Below are 19,850 nucleotides of genomic sequence, written 5' to 3'. Positions count from 1 at the left end.
GCGTGGTTTGGTTTAGCAACGAAGCCCACTTTCATTTGGGTTGATTCATCCGTAAGCAAAATCGGCGCATATGGGGGACTGAGAATCCGCATTTCGCGATCGAGAAGTCTCTTCACCCTAAACGATCGACTGTGTGGTACGCAATGTCCAATAATCAGTGCTATATTCCTTGAGGGCACGATGACTACCGAACGGTACGTGAAGGTTTTGGAAGATGATTTCATCCCCATTATCCAAAGTGACCTTGATTTCGACAAGATGTGGTTCATGCAAGACAGAGCTCGACCACATCGAACAGGAGTGGGTGTGATGTCCTGGAGGAGCACTTTGAGGACTGCATTCTGGCTCTGGGGTAGCCACAGGCCACTGGCATGAGCCTCGATTGGCAGCCGTATTCTCCGGATCTGAAAACATTAGACTTTTTTTGTGGAGCTATTTTAAAGATAACCCGAAAACCATTGCTGAGCTGGAAACAGCCATTCAGATGGTCATCGACAACATCGATGTTCCGACGCTTCAGCGGATACTCCAGAATTTCGCTATTCGTCGGAGCCACATCATCGTCATTGATGGCAGGCATATTGAACATGCCATAACCTACATCTGAATATCTGTAGTGGCGTTTACATGTTGAATAAATTGTGTGTACGCGGTAGTTTGTAACTAATTTACGTTCTTTTTTTCATATGTTTCAATAATTGTCACCTGTACATGCACAAGGGCCGTTCGAGAATTGGGTATACTCATTGGCTGACACCCGAACTGCATGTTTATTGTCAGGAGTTAGAACAGCAAGAGCCCGCACTATTACGCTACATTGAACAACAGTTAAACATAACATCGATATTCCATTCGGGAGGACTATGATTCAAATCTATATATAGATTTGCCGAGGATTTCTTAGATCTCTTAAGGCAAAAGCAATGGTAGTTAAATCGAAAATACAACTCCGATATCCAAAGCCATCCTTTTCCGATTCGAAGTCGCATTTCATCTCAGGTAACCTCTCCACGCACGTGACGTTAAATATTGCAATTCTGTTGTTTGAAATTAAGCATAAACAGGATGTGATACTATAGTTTCCTAAAAAGAATACTACAACAGTTTCAAGGTAAGGAAAAGTTTACCACACAAAATTTCGTAAGCCCTAGAGTCTAAAACAAGAAATTGTTACGAAGTCTATGTACAGATTAAAAAAGGTCGTATGATTACCTGAGGCTGTTAGAATATTGACATTGTGTATTCTGGATGGGGTTCCTCAAGGACCCAACGGCTAACAGATGCTATTTTTAACAAAGAACTGTGTATGTCTAAGATCTGTGGGTATGTCAGAAAGGGCTGCTCTAAAGCTTTAAAATGACACTTTGTGCCATCTCCACTGCTATGAGACTGCGGTCTGTGTGTGTTTAAAGGCATCAGAAGATTTTATCCTGGAAAACTGGTCCGAATAGCGATTTATTTCTACTAAGTTTTTCTCAACAGACACTCTATGCCCACAACTAAAATGGTAACACGACTGAGAAATAGCTTTCTTGTTGTCTTTCAGTTATGGGAAAATTTAAAGAAGCGAGTGCTCTTTTCTTAAACAACTAATGTAATTCTGACGTGGGGCGAAATCTGTTTATCTTGACATTACGTTTCCTCTTTCCAGTATCCTCTTTCGCCGATTATGATTTACCATTAGACACATAGCCATTGACTGCATTTAAAAACAGGCGTATATCTGTGAAGGACAGTATTAGTTACGATGCCAGCGTTGAGGAACTTCGGACGCAAAATGTGTCGACTTCAGTACAACCTATGGATCGCATATTTACTGATGTGCAAATTAGTCCTTCGTTTCTTCTATCAAAGACCTTCATATTGTCACGAAGAATGTGAAAGATGGGTCCTAATTCAGCTGACAGGTGATGAAAGACGTAAATGCATGGCCTTCTCCCAAAGTGCACCAGACTGAAGTTCTAGGGAGATGAACTAATTAAAAAAGAAAAGCGACTACGGCTTGAATCTGGAGCCACCATTACAATCCAGGTGCATACCCCAAAGAGTAAAATCGGAACGTCAGTAAAATCAAGCAGCAGTTCAAAGAACACCAACTAAAATTGGCCGCAAGTCAAATACTGGTTTGAACAACACGAGGCTTTATCAGGAATTGAAGTGTTTTTATTGTTGTGGGTTGATTTCAGAGCAACTGATACATTGCGAGATGCCAAGTCTTTAGTCGTTCTCCGCAACAACAGTTACCGTCTTTCCCGGTCACCGTCTTGTTTTCTCTTGATGTTGCGGTCCTGCTACGCAGTGCCACGTATATGATCGCTGATTTTGTTTCCGACCGCAGAAGGGTTATGAGAGAGCTTCCAGATTTAAACAGCTCGCTACGAAATCACAGAATACGGTTTCCGTAATTCGTCTGTATTTAAACAAGTTCTCAACTCACAACAAATGATAATTAACAAAGCTTTTCAGACATGTTCATATAAGATGCTTCAATGCTTGACCAAACCCATAAGTTCGTACTTAACTGCAGATACCGCACCCTAGAGTCTATATAACAATATTTTTTAGTGCTCGACCGTTGTCATCAGTCCCTTTCGTCTTGGGAGTCCACAGCACCCCCAAAGCACGACTGCAAAGTGCAAGTGACCTCTGCCTGGCCAGTCCAAATTACACATCCGTCTTCGCTTTCTGCGCTGTGCCCGCATTTTTTCTTTTTGATATCTGCACACACATTCTAACAAACCCAGGCACAGATGGTCTTTACGTTACTACTAATTGAAGTCACGTTTTTTCACTCTGAAGTGTTCCATCGGTCAAGCAAAAAGAAAGTGAGACGTGTTGCTATTGAAAACCTCCTCCTCACTTATCGACCTTAATGACAGCGAAAAATTAAACCACGTGTACCTAATGGAAATTTGGGAAAAGCAATCGTCACCGAAGTTAATCTGTCGGTAAAGAGGGAGGAAAGGGTTACATCTAAATGAAAGGAAAAATGCAAACGAAACTGGTGGAAATTACTTTTGAAAAGGGGTAAAGTTAATAAAGAAAGTAAATGTGCGGCCATTACGTTAACAATTAACTAGCGGTAATTAGATATTTGAGATTTGGGGGAAATTACGGTCGCCAGTCCTATGGACAATTACTATAGTAACAGAAAAAGAAAGGTTATTACACATATAATTAGCACTAGAAACGTGGCAACTGAAGGTTGACACGTGTAGTGTGAAAACTGAAAGTTTGTCAGAAGTAATAAATTTCGCTACACTCTGACTTAATTTAGCAAAAGAATTAATAAACCCGGAAAATTGAAAGTTAATTTAGTGACTGAAATTAATAGTGAGCTTTGTTCCTGAAGCACACAGAAATTCAGTAAAATGCGGTTAGTCTTGGGCTGCCTCAACAATCATTTCAAAAGCTACTTGAATCTACGCAATTTAGAGATAAGAGATTTAACTTTGAACTTGAATTAAATGATTCTGAACAATTAACAATAGTAAAATTTAGTACGTACCAAGCTGAGCTGCAGTCACAGGTAAGCTAAAATACGGTAACAAAACTCGCACTCTTAATTTGTGCTTGTGTAATCTAAATATTGTAGCCAGCTATGAATACCTTAACTGAACTTTGAAATTAAAGCAGTGAAATCGAATGATATTACTTTAATGATGGCGTTTGAATTTCAACGACACTCTGATTCATTCCGGAAAAGGAAGGGACCCTGCTTGGTAATGCAATTGGGACAATGAGCAACAAAGGTTCATGCTACGTTGCTGTAATTTAATGAGAAAAATTTAACAGTTTGAAAAGCTGAGGTCTGCCATACAGTTCAAAAACTTTACGTGCTATCAGTCTTCCTTGTTGGCTGATTGAAGGTTTGAAGTCGTCGATCGAGGAGGTGGCGACAGTCACTCATTGTCGGCCGTCGCTGTTGCAGAAGCTGGATGTTGGCGCGCCTCCTTCTCGATACGGTCTCCAGCCGAAACGGGCTCTTAATGTGTGCCAGCTAACGCTCCCGTCCGCGACACCATGTCAGAAACTGCTCCACTGCCCTCCTCCAGCCAGACTCTGCTCTGCCCGCGCTCCACGCGGCCGAGTTCACACTACCAAAGATCCTAAACACTTGGTTCTCCACACGACCTATCGATGTATTCGTTCGATAGCATAGTTTTCCCTAGGCAAGACCCAGCGTAAAAATACAAATAGTATTTACAAAACCAATTATACATCGACATAAATGCATGTATATACAAATAGTAAAACAATTACAATGTAGAAAGACACAGAAACGTCATATCTTCAGGTAACAAAATTAGGAAAAAAATTTATTGTACAATAGATGCAAATAGGAGGATATGCATTTCCGGCGTTACACTATGCTTTATAGTAACATTTACCACTACGGTATGGTCTCACCAACGTTGGTACGTCCTTGACTTTAAACCACGGTGTAACTAGGCATTTACTCGCTTACGAGTAGCGTTCAATAAGTAATGCAACACATTTTTTCTGAAAGCAGGTTGGTTTTATTCAGGATTCCAGTACACCGAGTGGATCCTTCATTGAGCCGAATAGATGGGACTCGGAAGGTGCGATATCAGAGCTGAAGGGTAAATGAGGGGAAAACAGTCCAATGAAGTTTCATGAGCTCCTCTCGTGTGCGCTGACTTCTGTGAGGTCTTCCGCTGTTATGGAGAAGTGGTTTTGCATTTTTGTTGCGACGACACGTAGAAGTCGTTTCTTCAATTTGCTGAAGGTGGCACAATGAATTGATCGTTGCACCATGAGGGAGGACATCAAACAGTATAACCATTTGAGAGTCCCAGAATTATTTCGCATGACGTCACCGGCTGAGGGTGAGGCTTTGGACGTTTACATTCGAGGAGATATGTGACGCCACTCCATGGATTACCGTTTGTTTCCGGTTCGAAGTGATGCACCCTTGTTGCGCCTGTGACGATGGGCTACAAAAAAGTCATGATTAGCTTCGTAACGCACAAGCAATTCCGCACAATGGTCTTTTGTGAGACAGCGAGGAACTCAGCGGGCACACATCTTTGAACACCCAAACTGGTAGACGAGTGTGTCAGCACTACGAACAGGAACGTCCAGCTGTGAAGCTAGGTGTTTCATTTTGCCTATTGGCTTGTCTCGGGTTACTCGGCCGACGTTCATCTAATGATTTTACTGACGTTTCACCAGGACGAGTGGCTGGCATTGTCAAAGCTTCACACTCCATTGCCGTTGGTGAACTGGAGTCGAGCTCGCGGCTGCAGACTTCATGTACCTGTAACGCCAACGTCCGACCCCCCTGCGGGTCCGGGGTAAGAATAGGCTCGAGGTATTCCTGCCTGTCGTAAGAGGCGACTAAAAGGAGTCCCTCCCCCTCAAGGGGGTAGTTAGCGCCTGCGTCCGGAGACGGACGGTTCCACAACCACTATTTGCGGTCATTTTGCTTTTTCACTTCTCGTTTCTTCCTTCCTTTGGTTGGTTCCTTTCTTTGCTCTTCTCCACCTCACTGTCTTCCTTACTCTTTCCCCTGCATAATCTCCTTGCCTTCTCATTGCCTTCTTCTCCTTGCCTTCTCTGGTCTCCGCCTCGGCGTTTGAGACACTGTCCTCTCTCTCTCTCTCTCTCTCTCTCTCTCTCTCTCTCTCTCCCCCCCTCTCTCTCTCTCCCCCCCCCTCTCTCTCCCCCCCCCCCCCTCTCTCTCTCTCTCTCTCTCTCTCTCTCTCTCTCTCTCTCTCTCTCTCTCCCCCCCCCTCTCTCTCTCTTCCCCCCCTCTCTCTCTCTCCCTCCCTCTCTCTCTCTCTCCCCCTCTCTCTCTCTCTCTCTCTCCCCTTCTCTCTCTCTCCTTTCTTCTCTTCTTCCTTCCTCCCTGTGCGCGCCTGAAGGCCAACCCACGCGTTCGCACGCGTAGCCGGTGACGGGGTAACGCGTAATTTCCCGCCCTGGGTAGACATGTAAGGCACGCGCGTACCCCCTGGTAAAGGCCAGGCCCGGGGAGGGGTGATTGCCTGAGCTGATACCTTCTGACCATGCCGATTGGTCCCTCCGTCTGTTTCTCGGGAGGTGTGACCTGAGGTGTAAACATTCACCTAAGGCGGGAGTGCCCTCTGAGAGGGTCCCCACAAGGAAGGAGCGCGCCATCGGAGACGCTGGCAATCATGGGGGATTCCTCCGCAATGGATTTCACTCCATCTCTCTCGACTTCTGCCCAAAAACGGAAACGTGACCAGCTACCAGTGACAAAAGTACTACCGCCTGCCCCACAGTTCCTCATCGTTTCTCGTTCTGAGGACGGAAAGGATTTTTCCTCTGTCAACCCTTTCGTTATCCAGAAGGGCGTCGATGCCATAGCCGGATCTGTCAAATCTTGTACCAGGTTGCGTAACGGTACCTTATTACTCGAAACTGAGAGCGCCTTTCAGGCACAAAAACTGCTTCGGGCCACACTCCTGTACACGTTCCCTGTCCGGGTGGAGGCTCACCAAACTTTCAATTCGTCTCGTGGTGTGGTCTATACTACATACCTCAACGGCTTGACTGACGAGGAGATTCAATCTTTCCTCGCTGAGCAGGGCGTGACGGCTGTCCATAGGGTCATGAAAAAGGTCAACAATGACCTTGTACTGACCCGGACACTTTTCTTGACCTTCGATAGTGTTCAGCTGCCATCGCGCATCAAAGCGGGCTACGAGGTTATTTCTGTTCGCCCCTATGTCCCGACACCTACGCGCTGCTACCAGTGTCAGCGTTTCAGTCGCACTCGCCAGTCTTGTTCCAATGCGGCTAAATGTGTCACTTGTGGCAGGGATGCCCATGAGGGTGACTGTCCACCTCCGTCTCCTCGTTGTGTGAACTGTCAGGGTGACCATGCCGCATCCTCCCGCGACTGTCCTGTCTATAAGGAAGAACGCTGTATCCAAGAAATTCGGGTCAAAGAGAAAGTGTCCACCTCGGCTGCTCGCAAGCTATTGGCTAGTAGGAAGCCCACGCTGCTCCCAGCGGGGAAATACAGTACTGTCCTCGCCTCTCCTCGGACTACCAGGGAGGTGGCAACCCAGACATGCGATCTGACCTTCAGCACCACGGTCGTCCGTTCGGCCAGTGCTAAGATCGCGCGGTCGACGTCTCCTCTTCCTCCCATCACCCCACAGACACCAGCCCCTTCATCAGCTTCTGCTAAGACGAAGACCCAGAAGTCAGATGCACGGGCCTTCAAGAAGGAACCGTCCCGTGCAGACTTCCTACGTACCTCGACCTCCCAGCCTTCGACCGGTACTTCCACCAAACGACCTTCCAAGAAGGCTAATAGGAAGCACAGTTCTCCTTCTCCGCCACGGCGCATTTCTTCTCCTGCGCCACCCAGCGGTTGCCGCCCCAGGCCGTCATCCGTTTCGCCTGGCCGCACCGCTGGTAGCCGAACATCTGGCCGTTCACCGGCGGAGGAAGCTCCCCCTCCCGGCCATCTTCCCAAGATGGCCGATGAACCTATAGACCCAATGGACGCTGACTGTCCGCCTACTGATAGCGGCGGCAGTGCTCGCTCGAAGCCAGGCCCTCAGCGGCCTTCGAGGTGACCCCTTCTTTCATCTTCCCCCCCTTTTTTTTTTCTTACGATGGCACTTATTCACTGGAATATTCGCAGCATTCGCTCCAACCGAGAGGACTTGAAGTTGCTGCTCCGCTTGCACCGTCCGCTCGTCGTAGCCCTCCAGGAAACGAAGCTACGCCCATGCGATCAAATTGCCTTGGCACACTACACCTCTGTGCGTTTTGACCTACCCCATGTGGTAGGTATCCCAGCTCATGGAGGGGTTATGTTGCTGGTCCGGGATGATATTTACTACGATCCCATCACGTTGCACACCGGCCTGCAGGCAGTTGCCATCCGCATTACTCTCCCCACTTTTACATTTTCCATTTGTACCGTTTACACTCCATCGTCGTCTGCCGTTACCAGGGCAGACATGATGCAACTTATTGCTCAGCTACCTGCACCATTTTTGTTAACTGGAGACTTCAATGCCCACCATCCCCTTTGGGGCTCTCCACCATCCTGCCCGAGGGGCTCCCTGTTAGCAGACCTTTTCAACCAGCTCAATCTTGTCTGCCTCAATACTGGCGCCCCTACTTTTCTTTCGGACGCATCTCACACCTATTCCCATTTAGATCTCTCTATATGTACTCCCCAACTTGCACGCCGGTTCGAGTGGTATGCACTTTCTGATACATATTCGAGCGACCACTTCCCGTGTGTTATCCATCTCCTGCAGCATACCCCCTCTCCATGCTCATCTAGTTGGAACATCTCCAAAGCAGACTGGGGGCTCTTCTCTTCCAGGGCGACCTTTCAGGATCAAACATTCCCAAGCTGCGATAGTCAGGTCGCACACCTCACGGAAGTCATTCTCACTGCTGCTGAATATTCCATCCCTCACCCTACTTCTTCTCCACGTCGCGTACCGGTCCGCTGGTGGACCGCAGCATGTAGAGACGCTTTACGTGCTCGTCGACGTGCTTTACGCGCCTTTAAACGCCACCCTACAGTGGCGAATTGTATCAATTATAAATGATTACGTGCAAAGTGTCGTCGTATTATTAAAGAAAGCAAGAAAGCCAGCTGGGCTGCTTTCACAAGCACCTTCAACAGTTTTACTCCTTCTTCTGTTGTCTGGGGTAGCCTGCGCCGGCTATCTGGCACTAAGGTCCACTCACCAGTTTCTGGCTTGACGGTCGCGAATGACGTCCTTGTGGCCCCTGAGGCTGTCTCCAATGCCTTCGGCCGCTTTTTCGCAGAGGTTTCGAGCTCCGCTCATTACCACCCTGCCTTCCTCCCCCGCAAACAGGCAGAGGAGGCTAGGCCACCAACTTCCGCTCCTCGAATCGTGAAAGTTATAATGCCCCATTCACCATGCGGGAACTCGAAAACGCACTTGGCCGATCACGGTCCTCCGCTCCAGGGCCTGATTCTATTCATATTCAGATGCTGAAGAACCTTTCTCCTGCGGGTAAAGGTTTTCTTCTTCGTACTTACAATCGCATCTGGATTGAGGGACATGTTCCCGCATGCTGGCGCGAGTCTATTGTTGTCCCGATTCCTAAGCCGGGGAAGGACAAGCACTTGCCTTCCAGTTATCGACCCATCTCGCTTACCAGCTGTGTCTGTAAAGTGATGGAGCGAATGGTTAACTCTCGATTGGTTTGGCTGCTCGAGTCTCGACGCCTCCTTACCAATGTACAATGTGGATTTCGTAGGCGCCGGTCTGCTGTTGACCATCTGGTTACCTTGTCGACCTTCATTATGAATAACTTCTTGCGGAAGCGCCCGACCGCGGCTGTGTTCTTTGATTTGGAGAAGGCTTACGACACCTGTTGGAGGGCGGGCATTCTCCGCACCATCCATACATGGGGCCTTCGCGGTCGCCTCCCTCTTTTTATTCGTTCCTTTTTAATGGATCGACAGTTCAGGGTACGTGTGGGTTCTGTCCTGTCAGACACCTTTCGCCAGGAGAATGGGGTACCACAGGGCTCAGTTTTGAGCGTCGCTCTCTTCGCCATAGCGATCAATCCAATAATGGATTGCCTCCCAGCTGATGTATCAGGCTCCCTTTTCGTGGACGATTTTACCATCTATTGCAGCGCGCAGCGTACGTGTTTCCTGGAGCGCTGTCTTCAGCGTTCTCTTGACCGTCTTTACTCCTGGAGTGTCGCCAATGGCTTCCGTTTTCCTGCCGAGAAGACGGTCTGTATTAACTTCTGGCGCTACAAAGAGTTTCTCCCACCGTCCTTACGACTCGGTCCCGTTGCTCTCCCATTCGTGGAGACAGCAAAATTTTTAGGTCTTACATTTGACAGGAAACTTAGTTGGTCTCCACATGTGTCTTATTTGGCTGCCCGTTGTACCCGTTCTCTCAATGTCCTCCGTGTTCTCAGTGGTGTGTCGTGGGGAGCGGATCGAACCGTCCTACTTCGCCTATATCGGTCGATCGTCCGCTCCAAGCTGGATTACGGGAGCTTCGTATACTCCTCTGCACGGCCATCCATCTTACGCCGCCTCAACTCCATACAACATCGGGGTTTACGACTTGCGATCGGAGCGTTTTATACTAGTCCCGTCGAGTCTCTTCATGCTGACGCTGGTGAGTTGCCACTCACCTACCGGCGCGATATACTGCTTTGTCGGTATGCCTGTCGGCTACTGGCAATGCCCGACCACCCGTCTTATCGTTCCTTTTTTGATGACTCTCGACAGTCAATACGGGTTGTATGTCTCCGCCCTGCTACCCCCTGGAGTTCGCTTTCGTCGCCTCCAACACCTTAATTTTTCACTTCCTGCCACCTTTCGAGTGGGCGAGAGCCACATGCCACCTTGGCTCCAGGCTCAGGTTCGCGTCCACCTTGACCTCTGCTCGCTCCCGAAGGTTACCCCCGGTTCAGTCTACCACTCCCGTTTTGTCGAACTTCGTTCGAAGTTCATTAATATGACCTTCATTTATACAGATGGCTCTAAGACCAATGACGGGGTCGGGTGTTCTTTTATTGTCGGGGCACAAAGTTTCCAATATCGGCTCCATGGCCATTGTTCGGTCTTCACAGCTGAGCTCTTTGCCCTCTACTAGGCTGTCCTTTACATCTGCCGCCACCGACATTCTGCATATGTCATCTGCTCCGATTCCCTGAGCGCTATCCAGAGCCTCGGTGATCCGTACCCGGTTCACCCTTTCGTGCACCGGATCCAACGCTCTCTTCAGCAGCTGGTGGACGTCGGTTCTCCGGTTAGCTTTATGTGGGTTCCTGGCCATGTCGGTATCCCTGGGAACGAAGCTGCAGATGCCGCGGCCAAGGCTGCGGTCCTCCAGCCTCGGACAGCTTCTTGTTGTGTCCCTTCGTCAGATTGTAGCAGGGTAATTTGTCGGCGCATTGTCTCGCTGTGGCATGCCGATTGGGCTGCACTTCCAGACAACAAGCTTCGGGCCTTGAAAGCTCTTCCCGTGGCTTGGACGTCCTCCTCACGCCCTTCTCGGCGGGAGGAGGTAGTTTTGGCCCGGTTGCGAATTGGCCACTGCCGGTTCAGCCATCGCCATCTGCTGACGGCTGCGCCGGCGCCGTTCTGCCCATGTGGGCAATTGCTGACGGTCCGCCACATTTTAACGTCGTGTCCGGATTTTAACACCCTGCGTCTCGATCTTGGCCTGCCATGTACTGTAGAAGCCATTTTAGCGGATGACCCACGAGCAGCTGCTCGCGTTCTTCATTTTATCAATTTGACAACCCTCTCAAAGGACATTTGATTATGTTGTTTTCTTTTTTAATCCTATGCCTGTCAGTATGTCTTTCATCGTGTTTTCCGTTTCGTTGCTGTTTTAAACTTGTGACTCGCGGTGCATTCCTAAAGTAGTCTGGGCGCTAATGACCGTTGACGTTGTGCGCCCTAAAACCACAAAAAAAAAAGCCAACGTCCGAGGGCTTCTCCGCGGTCATTTCCGGTGCGGTTCTCCTCTTGCTACCTGTGACAGTCGTTCGCTGCAGTATGGTAAACAGGATCCGTTTACCTTAAGGCTTTCCGCTTTCTTGTTGAAACTGTTCGCGCGTTTTTTTATTTCTACAGCTTCTCTGAACAAGCGCGTGTGACAGTGCTTCTCTACAGCCAGAACTTCCGTGTCGGCGAATTTTATTACGTGGTCCGTCTCACTCAGTGCGTGCTCTGCCACGACCGATTTCTCCACTTGCCCCAACCTGCAATGTCGCTTATGTTCTTTGATCCTAGTGTTGATTGATCGTCCTGTCATTCCGACATAAACTTTCCCGCATGTGCATGGTATACGGTATATTCCCGACATTGCAAGTGGGTTCCTTTTCTCCTTTGCCGATCTAAGACACTCTTTGGTCTTCCCTGTCGGTCAGTAAAATCATTACATGAACATCGGCCGAAGACCCCGAGACAGAAGCCAATAGGCAGTTTGTCAACAAGAAGCCACTAAAGCCTTAGCAATTTTGTGTTTCATTTTGATCCGTCGACCACCTCGAATGACTGTCCGGACGTTCCAGCATTACAAGAGTCACAGCTGTGTGCGGCCGCTCAAGACGTGGGAGATCGGAAAGGTTTGTGCGACCTTGTCGTGATGATGAGAAATGCCTCGTCGAGCGATTAACAGTCCTTTCGTTCACTGCCAGGTCTCCGTAGACATTCGGCAAGTGCCTACGAATATATGCGATGCTTTGGTTCTACGTCAAAAGAACTGTGACAGCTCTGTTCTGAACACGTCTCCACTACAGACGCCATTTGGAGGCTACGTGTAGCGCTGCCATCTATCGGAACTTCATGAACTACAGAGGTTGAAGCGGGAATATTTATGTCCGGCAGAATATTCCGCAGTTCTTCAATCGATATGGACCAAGACAAGTCTGTCGCATCACTTATTGAACGCTACTCGTATAAATATCATTCCCAGTAGAAAAAAAGTCAGAAAAAGCTAAGTGCCGACTGGAGAAAGACCCCTCGACCAAATAGATTTGCAGTATGTAATACGCCTATCCATCGATAGGGTGTTGACAGAAAACCACCGTACATCTATAGTGAATCATATTGTCGAAATATCTAATGAACTGTATTTCGAGCGACGTGAACATTGCTTATTGGCTCTACTTCGTTCTTCCTAAATGGAGTTTCTTTCGTGTGCTTAAAAATACTTCATGGGATTACTAATTCGCTGTGGGACAGTACACCATCTGATCAGAAGTATCTGGCCATGTCTATATAATATAGATCTGACGACTAGATGTCAAGAGAGGCGGACCCGCCAGTATAGCAGGAGTCTGAGTATCATGTCGCCCGTCGTCACTGAACTGCTGCCAGTGCCAGAGAGATGTCGTTGGCCCGGCTGGAATTCCGAGGAGCACTGGATCGCCGTCGGGCAGAGCCTGTTCCATCACTGACCCCTTTTGGCCCCCTCTTAGGACTTGGCCTGCATACTTGGACATGGGCACAGACGAGACTGACAGGAAGGGTTCTTCCGACTCAGTGAAACAAACCATCTCCGGAGAGGAATGGAAGTGCCACCGTTGGCGAAGGTGATGTTAAAGTTTGACACTGAAAAGTGGAACTATTCATGGACACAGACGAAGCCAGCGATCTGTGAAAGCTCACAAAAGGAGAGGGGCACATCACTATTACCAAGAAGTGCAAAGTCGCAGTTTTGTGGGCCTTGCCTGGACGACCGTAGAGGCCAAACGCGCGGCCCGCCGTACGCAGACGGGGCACATCAGCTGAAACATCCGCCGCCGCCATCTACCGCCAACAGGTTCCAGCCGCTGGCGGAAGAAGAGACCAGCCACACCAATGCCCACAACTCCAGCTAAACGAGAATCAGCTAGGCGCAGCCACCCATCACTTGTCGTCAACAGGGATATATGACGGGGCGCACGTAAGACCATTTCCAGTCATCCTAGAAGTGAAAGGTGGCTACTAAGGCTTCTTGCAGCTTCCCAGACGGTGGACGACAGTAGTATGTACTGTGAGGCCTGCGGAAAAATGCCTTGCAAGCGTCCATTTCGCCAACTGCGATGACAGGAAGGCGACTAGTGAGGGGGAAGCACTCTGCCATTGTGCACACACGCCACTGTCCTAGAAAAACCATTGAAGGCTGTGTTAAAGGGCTTCCGGCACTGCGCTGACCCTGATCACATCAAAGAAGAACTATAGGAGCTTAGAATCATCCCATGTAGGCTTTTAAGGATGGAGATCACGAAATAAAATTTGATGAGACAAGCGTGCTAGCGAGGACGGCGCATTATCATACACGTATGTATAGAGAGGCAATTGAAATCCACAAACATCAATACAATTTTAATCGTAAAGAAGAAGGATTAAAATTGGACAAGATATGGCGGTCGACGTTGCATCAATCACGTGACAATCGATTGCCTGCAATCGAGAGAACAGACTATAGCCAGAGGTAGCTACACATCGACGCCACGTGACGTGCGGCGGCGCCCTTACGATCTCCATATAAGCGGCGGCCCCAGCTCCTAGCAGCCAGTCGTCCACTCACCTCGGAAGATGTTCTCCGTAGTTGAGAACGAAACGTCAGGGAGAAGTAGTTCTACAGATCGACCACAGCAATTTAGCCCGGAAGTGTTTACTGATGATATAGGAGCTTAGGTCCTGTGCACGTTCAGTGGCAGTCACTGGAACCGATGAGTCGCTCGTGTGTGTGTGTGTGTGTGTGTGTGTGTGTGTGTGTGTGTGTGTGTGTGTGTGTGTGTGTGTGTGTGTGTCACCTCAATGCTCTTTCCCCAAGGCATGTGTGAAGTGCGTTGTCGATCACGTGAGCTCTAAATATCCGCACCTTAAGTTTCAACTGCAGCGGTACAAAAACATGAGTAATTAAACTCTGAAAGGGTCACACTGTGTGTTCAGGATTTGGCTGAAATCGGAAATGTGTCACGTTGACGACGTCCCTCGCCAGCTGGGTATTGCCATTTTGAGTTCACCACCAAAATTTATGTTAGTGTTCTTAAGGACTGGACCGCAGCTAAATATTTGTGATAAACGGGACTGTAAATAAGATCGCTGCTCGTTTCATTCGCAGCAATTTAAACTGTGCTCTTATGCACGTGCCTCGGAAATCACAACATACTCTCAAAGCGGACAAATAATTGATAAAGAACATAAATGTAACTGCTGCTTGTTTCACTAGCAGAAATTTCATTTTTCGTTTTTAAATCGCGCTGAAGTCCCGAAATCTAAGAAACTGATTACTGAGAACTCCATCTTATATGTAAATAACAGCGAATATTGCCCAACATAATTCTGTTACATGTGTTACAAATCCGATAGAAAACAGTAGCATGTATCAGAACCTGAACCTACTTCCTTCAACACTCTAACTGCACATATCTGACCTCTTGGCCACGCTAAAGACATGCTGCCTGGAAAGTCATTACTGTTCATCTTATCTCCTAAGGCCATTCACAGCCAGTGTGTTATTCACTAACATAAAAATTATAACAAATCTTATCGAGATTGACTTCTTTATGATAAATATACAATTCACCATTCCCGTGAAACGGCATACTGTCATAACACCAAGTTATAGTAAGGAAACAACAAAATACGATGAATCCAATACGGCGTTTCAAAAGTAACGAATGAGGGTCGTCGCGCAACAGATTTCCGTTTTCAGCCACACGCTGTGGCACTTCCTAACTTTAGTTGCTCGTGCAGAAACGGCAACAACTTCGCAAGCTACCGTGGCTGCTAAACTACCCAGGCTGCGGAATCTCGCCTACGTGGCTTACCTCTGAGAGAAAAGACCGACTGCTGACTGCAACGTCCGACGTCCGCGCCTTGGCGTACAGTCGGCGGAAAGACCGGACAACACCGCTCGGCACTGACAAGGCCACAACAGCAGAAGTCACGTGTTCCAAGTTTTCTGTTATCAAGAATTCCTATTTTTGTGCAGTAGTGATCTCTGTGCTGGTAGTCCTTTTTTTCCATTAGCCCCTATCTTATGAATGAATTACCGGAACGCTGAATCGGTTCATGATGGAAGTTAGATCTGCGTAAACTCTGCCAAGAAGACTGCCATCTTAATTATTCAAATTATAACTGAAGATACTAATAAATGCCTACTCTAGGCTTATGGTGAGACTATACCCTGTATTACAGTGTCCACTGAGTTATTCTTAGATTGGAACATTACTTATTCCGGGATTGAAATTTTGTAGCATGGTTCGCATTTGGAATTAATGGAGTGGCGATATTGAAAACGTACACTCGGTGAGGAGTTTATTTGTATTATTCCTCCTAACAATTTCGAAACATTTGTCCACTCCAACCATTATCTGACTTGCACAAACAAACTAGCATTGCAGTACACGCTGCTTTGTACCAGCCACTCAAAGGACGCTTCATTTCATTTAACTTAATGAATAGAGGTGGATTCTAAACAAGCCGGAGGAGCAGCGAGTCGTGTGTGTGTGTGTGTGTGTGTGTGTGTGTGTGTGTGTGTGTGTGTGTGTGTGTGTCCACCCACACCCCAAGCAGGTGGCTCAACTGCAAACAAAGATAGTGGCTTTCTCTCTGTAAATGTTACTATAACACAACCACATTTCCCTGTTAATTATTGACTTAATCTTATATCAAAGTGTGTGTGGGCGCTTGGACTCAACAGTAAAATTCGCATTATTGTTTAGCTCTGCCGCTGAGTGGATATCCTTAGACAGCAATCATTGTCCACTCCTCTGGGAAGTGCGTATTTAAGGAGTGAGGGTTTGTGAGAGTTGAACATCCAGACGCACAAATGACTGCAACAGAATCATGTGACCATTTCCAAACTGAGAACTTGGACGGTTTTTATTACTATACAAAGAAGTATGGCAGAGACTATGATGTAGTTCATGAAACGTGGCTTCATTCGTGTAATGTGGCTTCAGCAGTTCGAAACTCTGTGTATGAAGAAACGCTGCGAATTTACGTTGGTGAAAGGACATGGTCCGAAGGTGGTGTGAAAGTATACTTAACGTGAAGAATGGATGGCTACAATATTTTGTAAGTTTCATGAGGTGATATTTTTAAACTACCAGAAGTGTGAAAGTCTATATTCTGTATCTTTATTGGACGGATTTATCATCATTTTAAAATAGTCTCATGTGACTAAATAGTCCCGTTAGCTAGGAAGCTGTATCGCTACGAGATGGTGTATAGTCATCCCTGTTACTCAGATATATTCCATTGCTACAACTACCTGTTCAGTTTCCAGTAATGGTCCTGTGATAGTGGAAAAAGTCCAATACCATCTTGGGTAATTTTTATTTTTTATTTTTTTAAATTTTTTTTGCAAGTCATATTTCCTTGTAATATGCACATAATTATTGGCCAAAGAAGTTTAAGGTACAAAAACATTGGTGCGAAACTGCATTTTACCAAGGAGCACATCTTGGAAGGAGTCTGTGACTATGGGCGGTACTTCGGAAATGAGGAAAGTAAACAGAGGGGCGAATCATCCAACCCTCAGTCGTGCAACTCATGCTGAAGTAGAGTAAGACTGTATGTCAGACAGCTGATTCATTTGAGCTGCAATTTACATACTGCCAACGGGCAAAAAAGGAAGCTTTTTTCTCCGACGAAACTGAGATTACGGAGCAGGAAGACTTGCTCAGGAGCCGAATAATGGAAGTAGTAGTCAGCGTTGGTCCATTTAAGAAGAATTCTGGGAATTAGGAAACGGAACCCCCCCCTCCCCTCCCCAAAAAAAGTGAGCTACTTACCCTAAAAATTGCACCGGCTCTCCTGGTACAGGAAGCAAACGATCAGTGAAGACCAACATGTGAAGTATTTAAACACGCTGTACAGTGGCAAAGTCACAAGACGACTTGATGCTCTACGTCGTAGAGAATGTTCTCTGTATATTCTACAAGTGTAATTGTGAAATAAATGCTAATGCCTCTCTGTTTCTCTCCAGGGAAGAAGCCACCAAAGGAATGGCCTTCCAAAGGCGAGATAGTGTTCAAGGACGTCTCGCTGCGATACGGCGAGATCGCTCCACCTGTGCTCAAAGCAGTCAACTTTATTATTGCGCCAACACACAAGGTAATATTTGTTTATCTATATGCATTTGTTGTTGTTTTACAAGAAAACCATCTTGTTATATCTATTTAGGCCTGTGAACTTGTAACCTGTATAAGTAAACTGAAGACGATTATATTTAATCTGCAGCATGTGGGGAATTTTTGAAAATTACGACAAACATTGAACTGATGAATGAACCATGTCATACCCTAAATAATGAAATCGGCAGTCAGAATAAAATAACTTAATTCCTAGTTGTATTAGCACATTAAAGAAAACATTAATGAACTTAGAGTATGTATAGCTATGTCCCACCACTTTTTAATTTCCTGTGCCAACTTCACACTCTGGATCACGTGTGTTGTGGGTATTCCTTGGAAGTTTACAGCGACAGGAACTGTTAGAGAGACAGATAAGTCTGAGTCGCCTATAGAAAATTTATAGGGGACTGTTGTAATTAAGGGAGATTTCGACAGTGTATAAGTGGGAAATCCCGACACGTGTAGAGTTTTGTCTCACTTCACACCTTTTCTCATTTAAATAGGAAAATACCTATCTTAAGTTGAAAATACCACTCAAATAGAACAGTATGGGGTGAGACGTAGATCTGATTGGAGCAATAAAATATGTGGAAGCTACAGTTGTGAAACGACGTAATGTTCGAAGAAAAACTCTGCACTCTAGATTGATCTCGGGGATTTAACACGCAATGCAAACTGGGAAAAGCTCACCTATCGACAAAAACACAAGAGTTGCAGTTGTCACCTTCAGCCATACTGCTGTCGGAACATTTCAGATGAAGGCAGGACTCGAAGTTCAACTGGCGCTCTGCACATCGTTCAGACGCTTGCAGCTGACAATTAGAGCCGCAAACAACAACAGGTACCGCTGACACAGGGCGCAAGGAAAAGAGCCCTGACGACTACTGTCTGAAACGCGATGTTTTCTTTCATGCATATAAATATTCTGTAAAATATGGTAGAAGATGCGAAAAGAATTATTTCAGAAGATCTATGACATGACTCACAGGAAACTATATCTTTCTCTTCTGATGACTGCAAGAGTCCTCATACTTAATGAATCGTTAAGTCCCAAGGTCGATATCGCTCTGGGAGAATACTTCAAGTAGGCCTCTAACAACTAAACACCACTTGAGAATATAACAATTACTCCTTCAACAGAGATCTAATGCAACTTCATGTCCGAAAGAATAGATACCATTGGTGATCTTGCAGCTCTCTAAGAATGAAATCACAATGAAATCCAGACCGTTAGCTGCTTACAGGCGTTGATAAATATCAACGGAAAATGAGTGCCCCCACCACGACTCTAACCCGGGATGTCCTGCTTACATGGCAGGCGTTCTAACCGACTGAGCCATCAAGGACACAGAGGATAGTGCGGCTGCAGGGACTTACCTCTGACACCTTCCCCCCTCCCGTGAGGCCCACATTTCCAACGTACTGTCCACACACTACATTTGTAGTGCCCCTGCCCCCCTGTAACCATTACTCGCGGCAGTCAATCTACCTGTTCCCGTAAGAATGTGAGCAATGTTAGTGCATCCGCACTGAAGAAGATACCATCTTCATATAGGTAAGACTTATCGGTCAAGGATTTTCTTCATTGCGGATGCACTCACATTGCTCAAACTCTTACGGGAATCGGTATTTTGACTGCTGCGAGTGATGAGTATAGTATAGTATGCCCACACACTACAAATGTAGTGTGTGGGCATTAAGTTGGAAATGTGGGTCTCGGGGGTGGGGGTGAGGGGGGGGGGTGCCAGAGATAAGTACCTGCAGTCGCACTATCCTGTGTGTCCTCGGCGGCTCATTCGTATAGAGCGTGTGCCATGTAAGCAGGAGATCCAAGGTTCGAGTGCCGGTCGGGGCACACATTTTTAACTGTCCTTGTCGATATATATCAACGCCTGTGTAAGCAGCTAATGGTCTCGATTACATTACACTGTAATTTCATTCTCTAACAGTTACTCGTCATACTGAAGAAGTAAAATGTTGGAAATTCCATTGAAACATTTTTCTCTTTTAAGTTTTCCTAACAAGTTTTAATCTGGTGTTAAATAGGTAAACTGATCAAAGTCATCCATCGAGATACTCGGTGACCATAAAATGGCTTTGTCGGGGAGGATGACAGAAATAATACTAAATTCCTTTTTCCAATACTATTTATCTGAGAAAGACAGTATTGCGGTTCCTCCATCCATATGCCTCGCGAAGGTGAATAATGAAAGACATCGAAATAACTGACTGCAAGA

At 46.7% G+C, this 19,850-nt stretch overlaps 1 protein-coding gene across 1 annotated transcript in view; it reads left to right on the top strand.

Moving 5' to 3' along the window:
- Positions 1-19,850, top strand: part of LOC126236083 (ATP-binding cassette sub-family C member 4-like) — a 251,908-nt gene that overhangs the window by 208,210 nt on the left and 23,848 nt on the right. The window contains exon 21 of the mRNA XM_049945146.1: positions 17,466-17,593. Coding sequence (XP_049801103.1) covers positions 17,466-17,593 — 128 coding nt within the window. The remainder of the gene's footprint in view (positions 1-17,465; positions 17,594-19,850) is intronic.

The sequence above is a fragment of the Schistocerca nitens genome, chromosome 2 (genome assembly GCF_023898315.1).
Source record: "Schistocerca nitens isolate TAMUIC-IGC-003100 chromosome 2, iqSchNite1.1, whole genome shotgun sequence".
Lineage (NCBI taxonomy): Eukaryota > Metazoa > Arthropoda > Insecta > Orthoptera > Acrididae > Schistocerca > Schistocerca nitens.
This window is presented reverse-complemented; position numbering and strand designations above follow the sequence as displayed.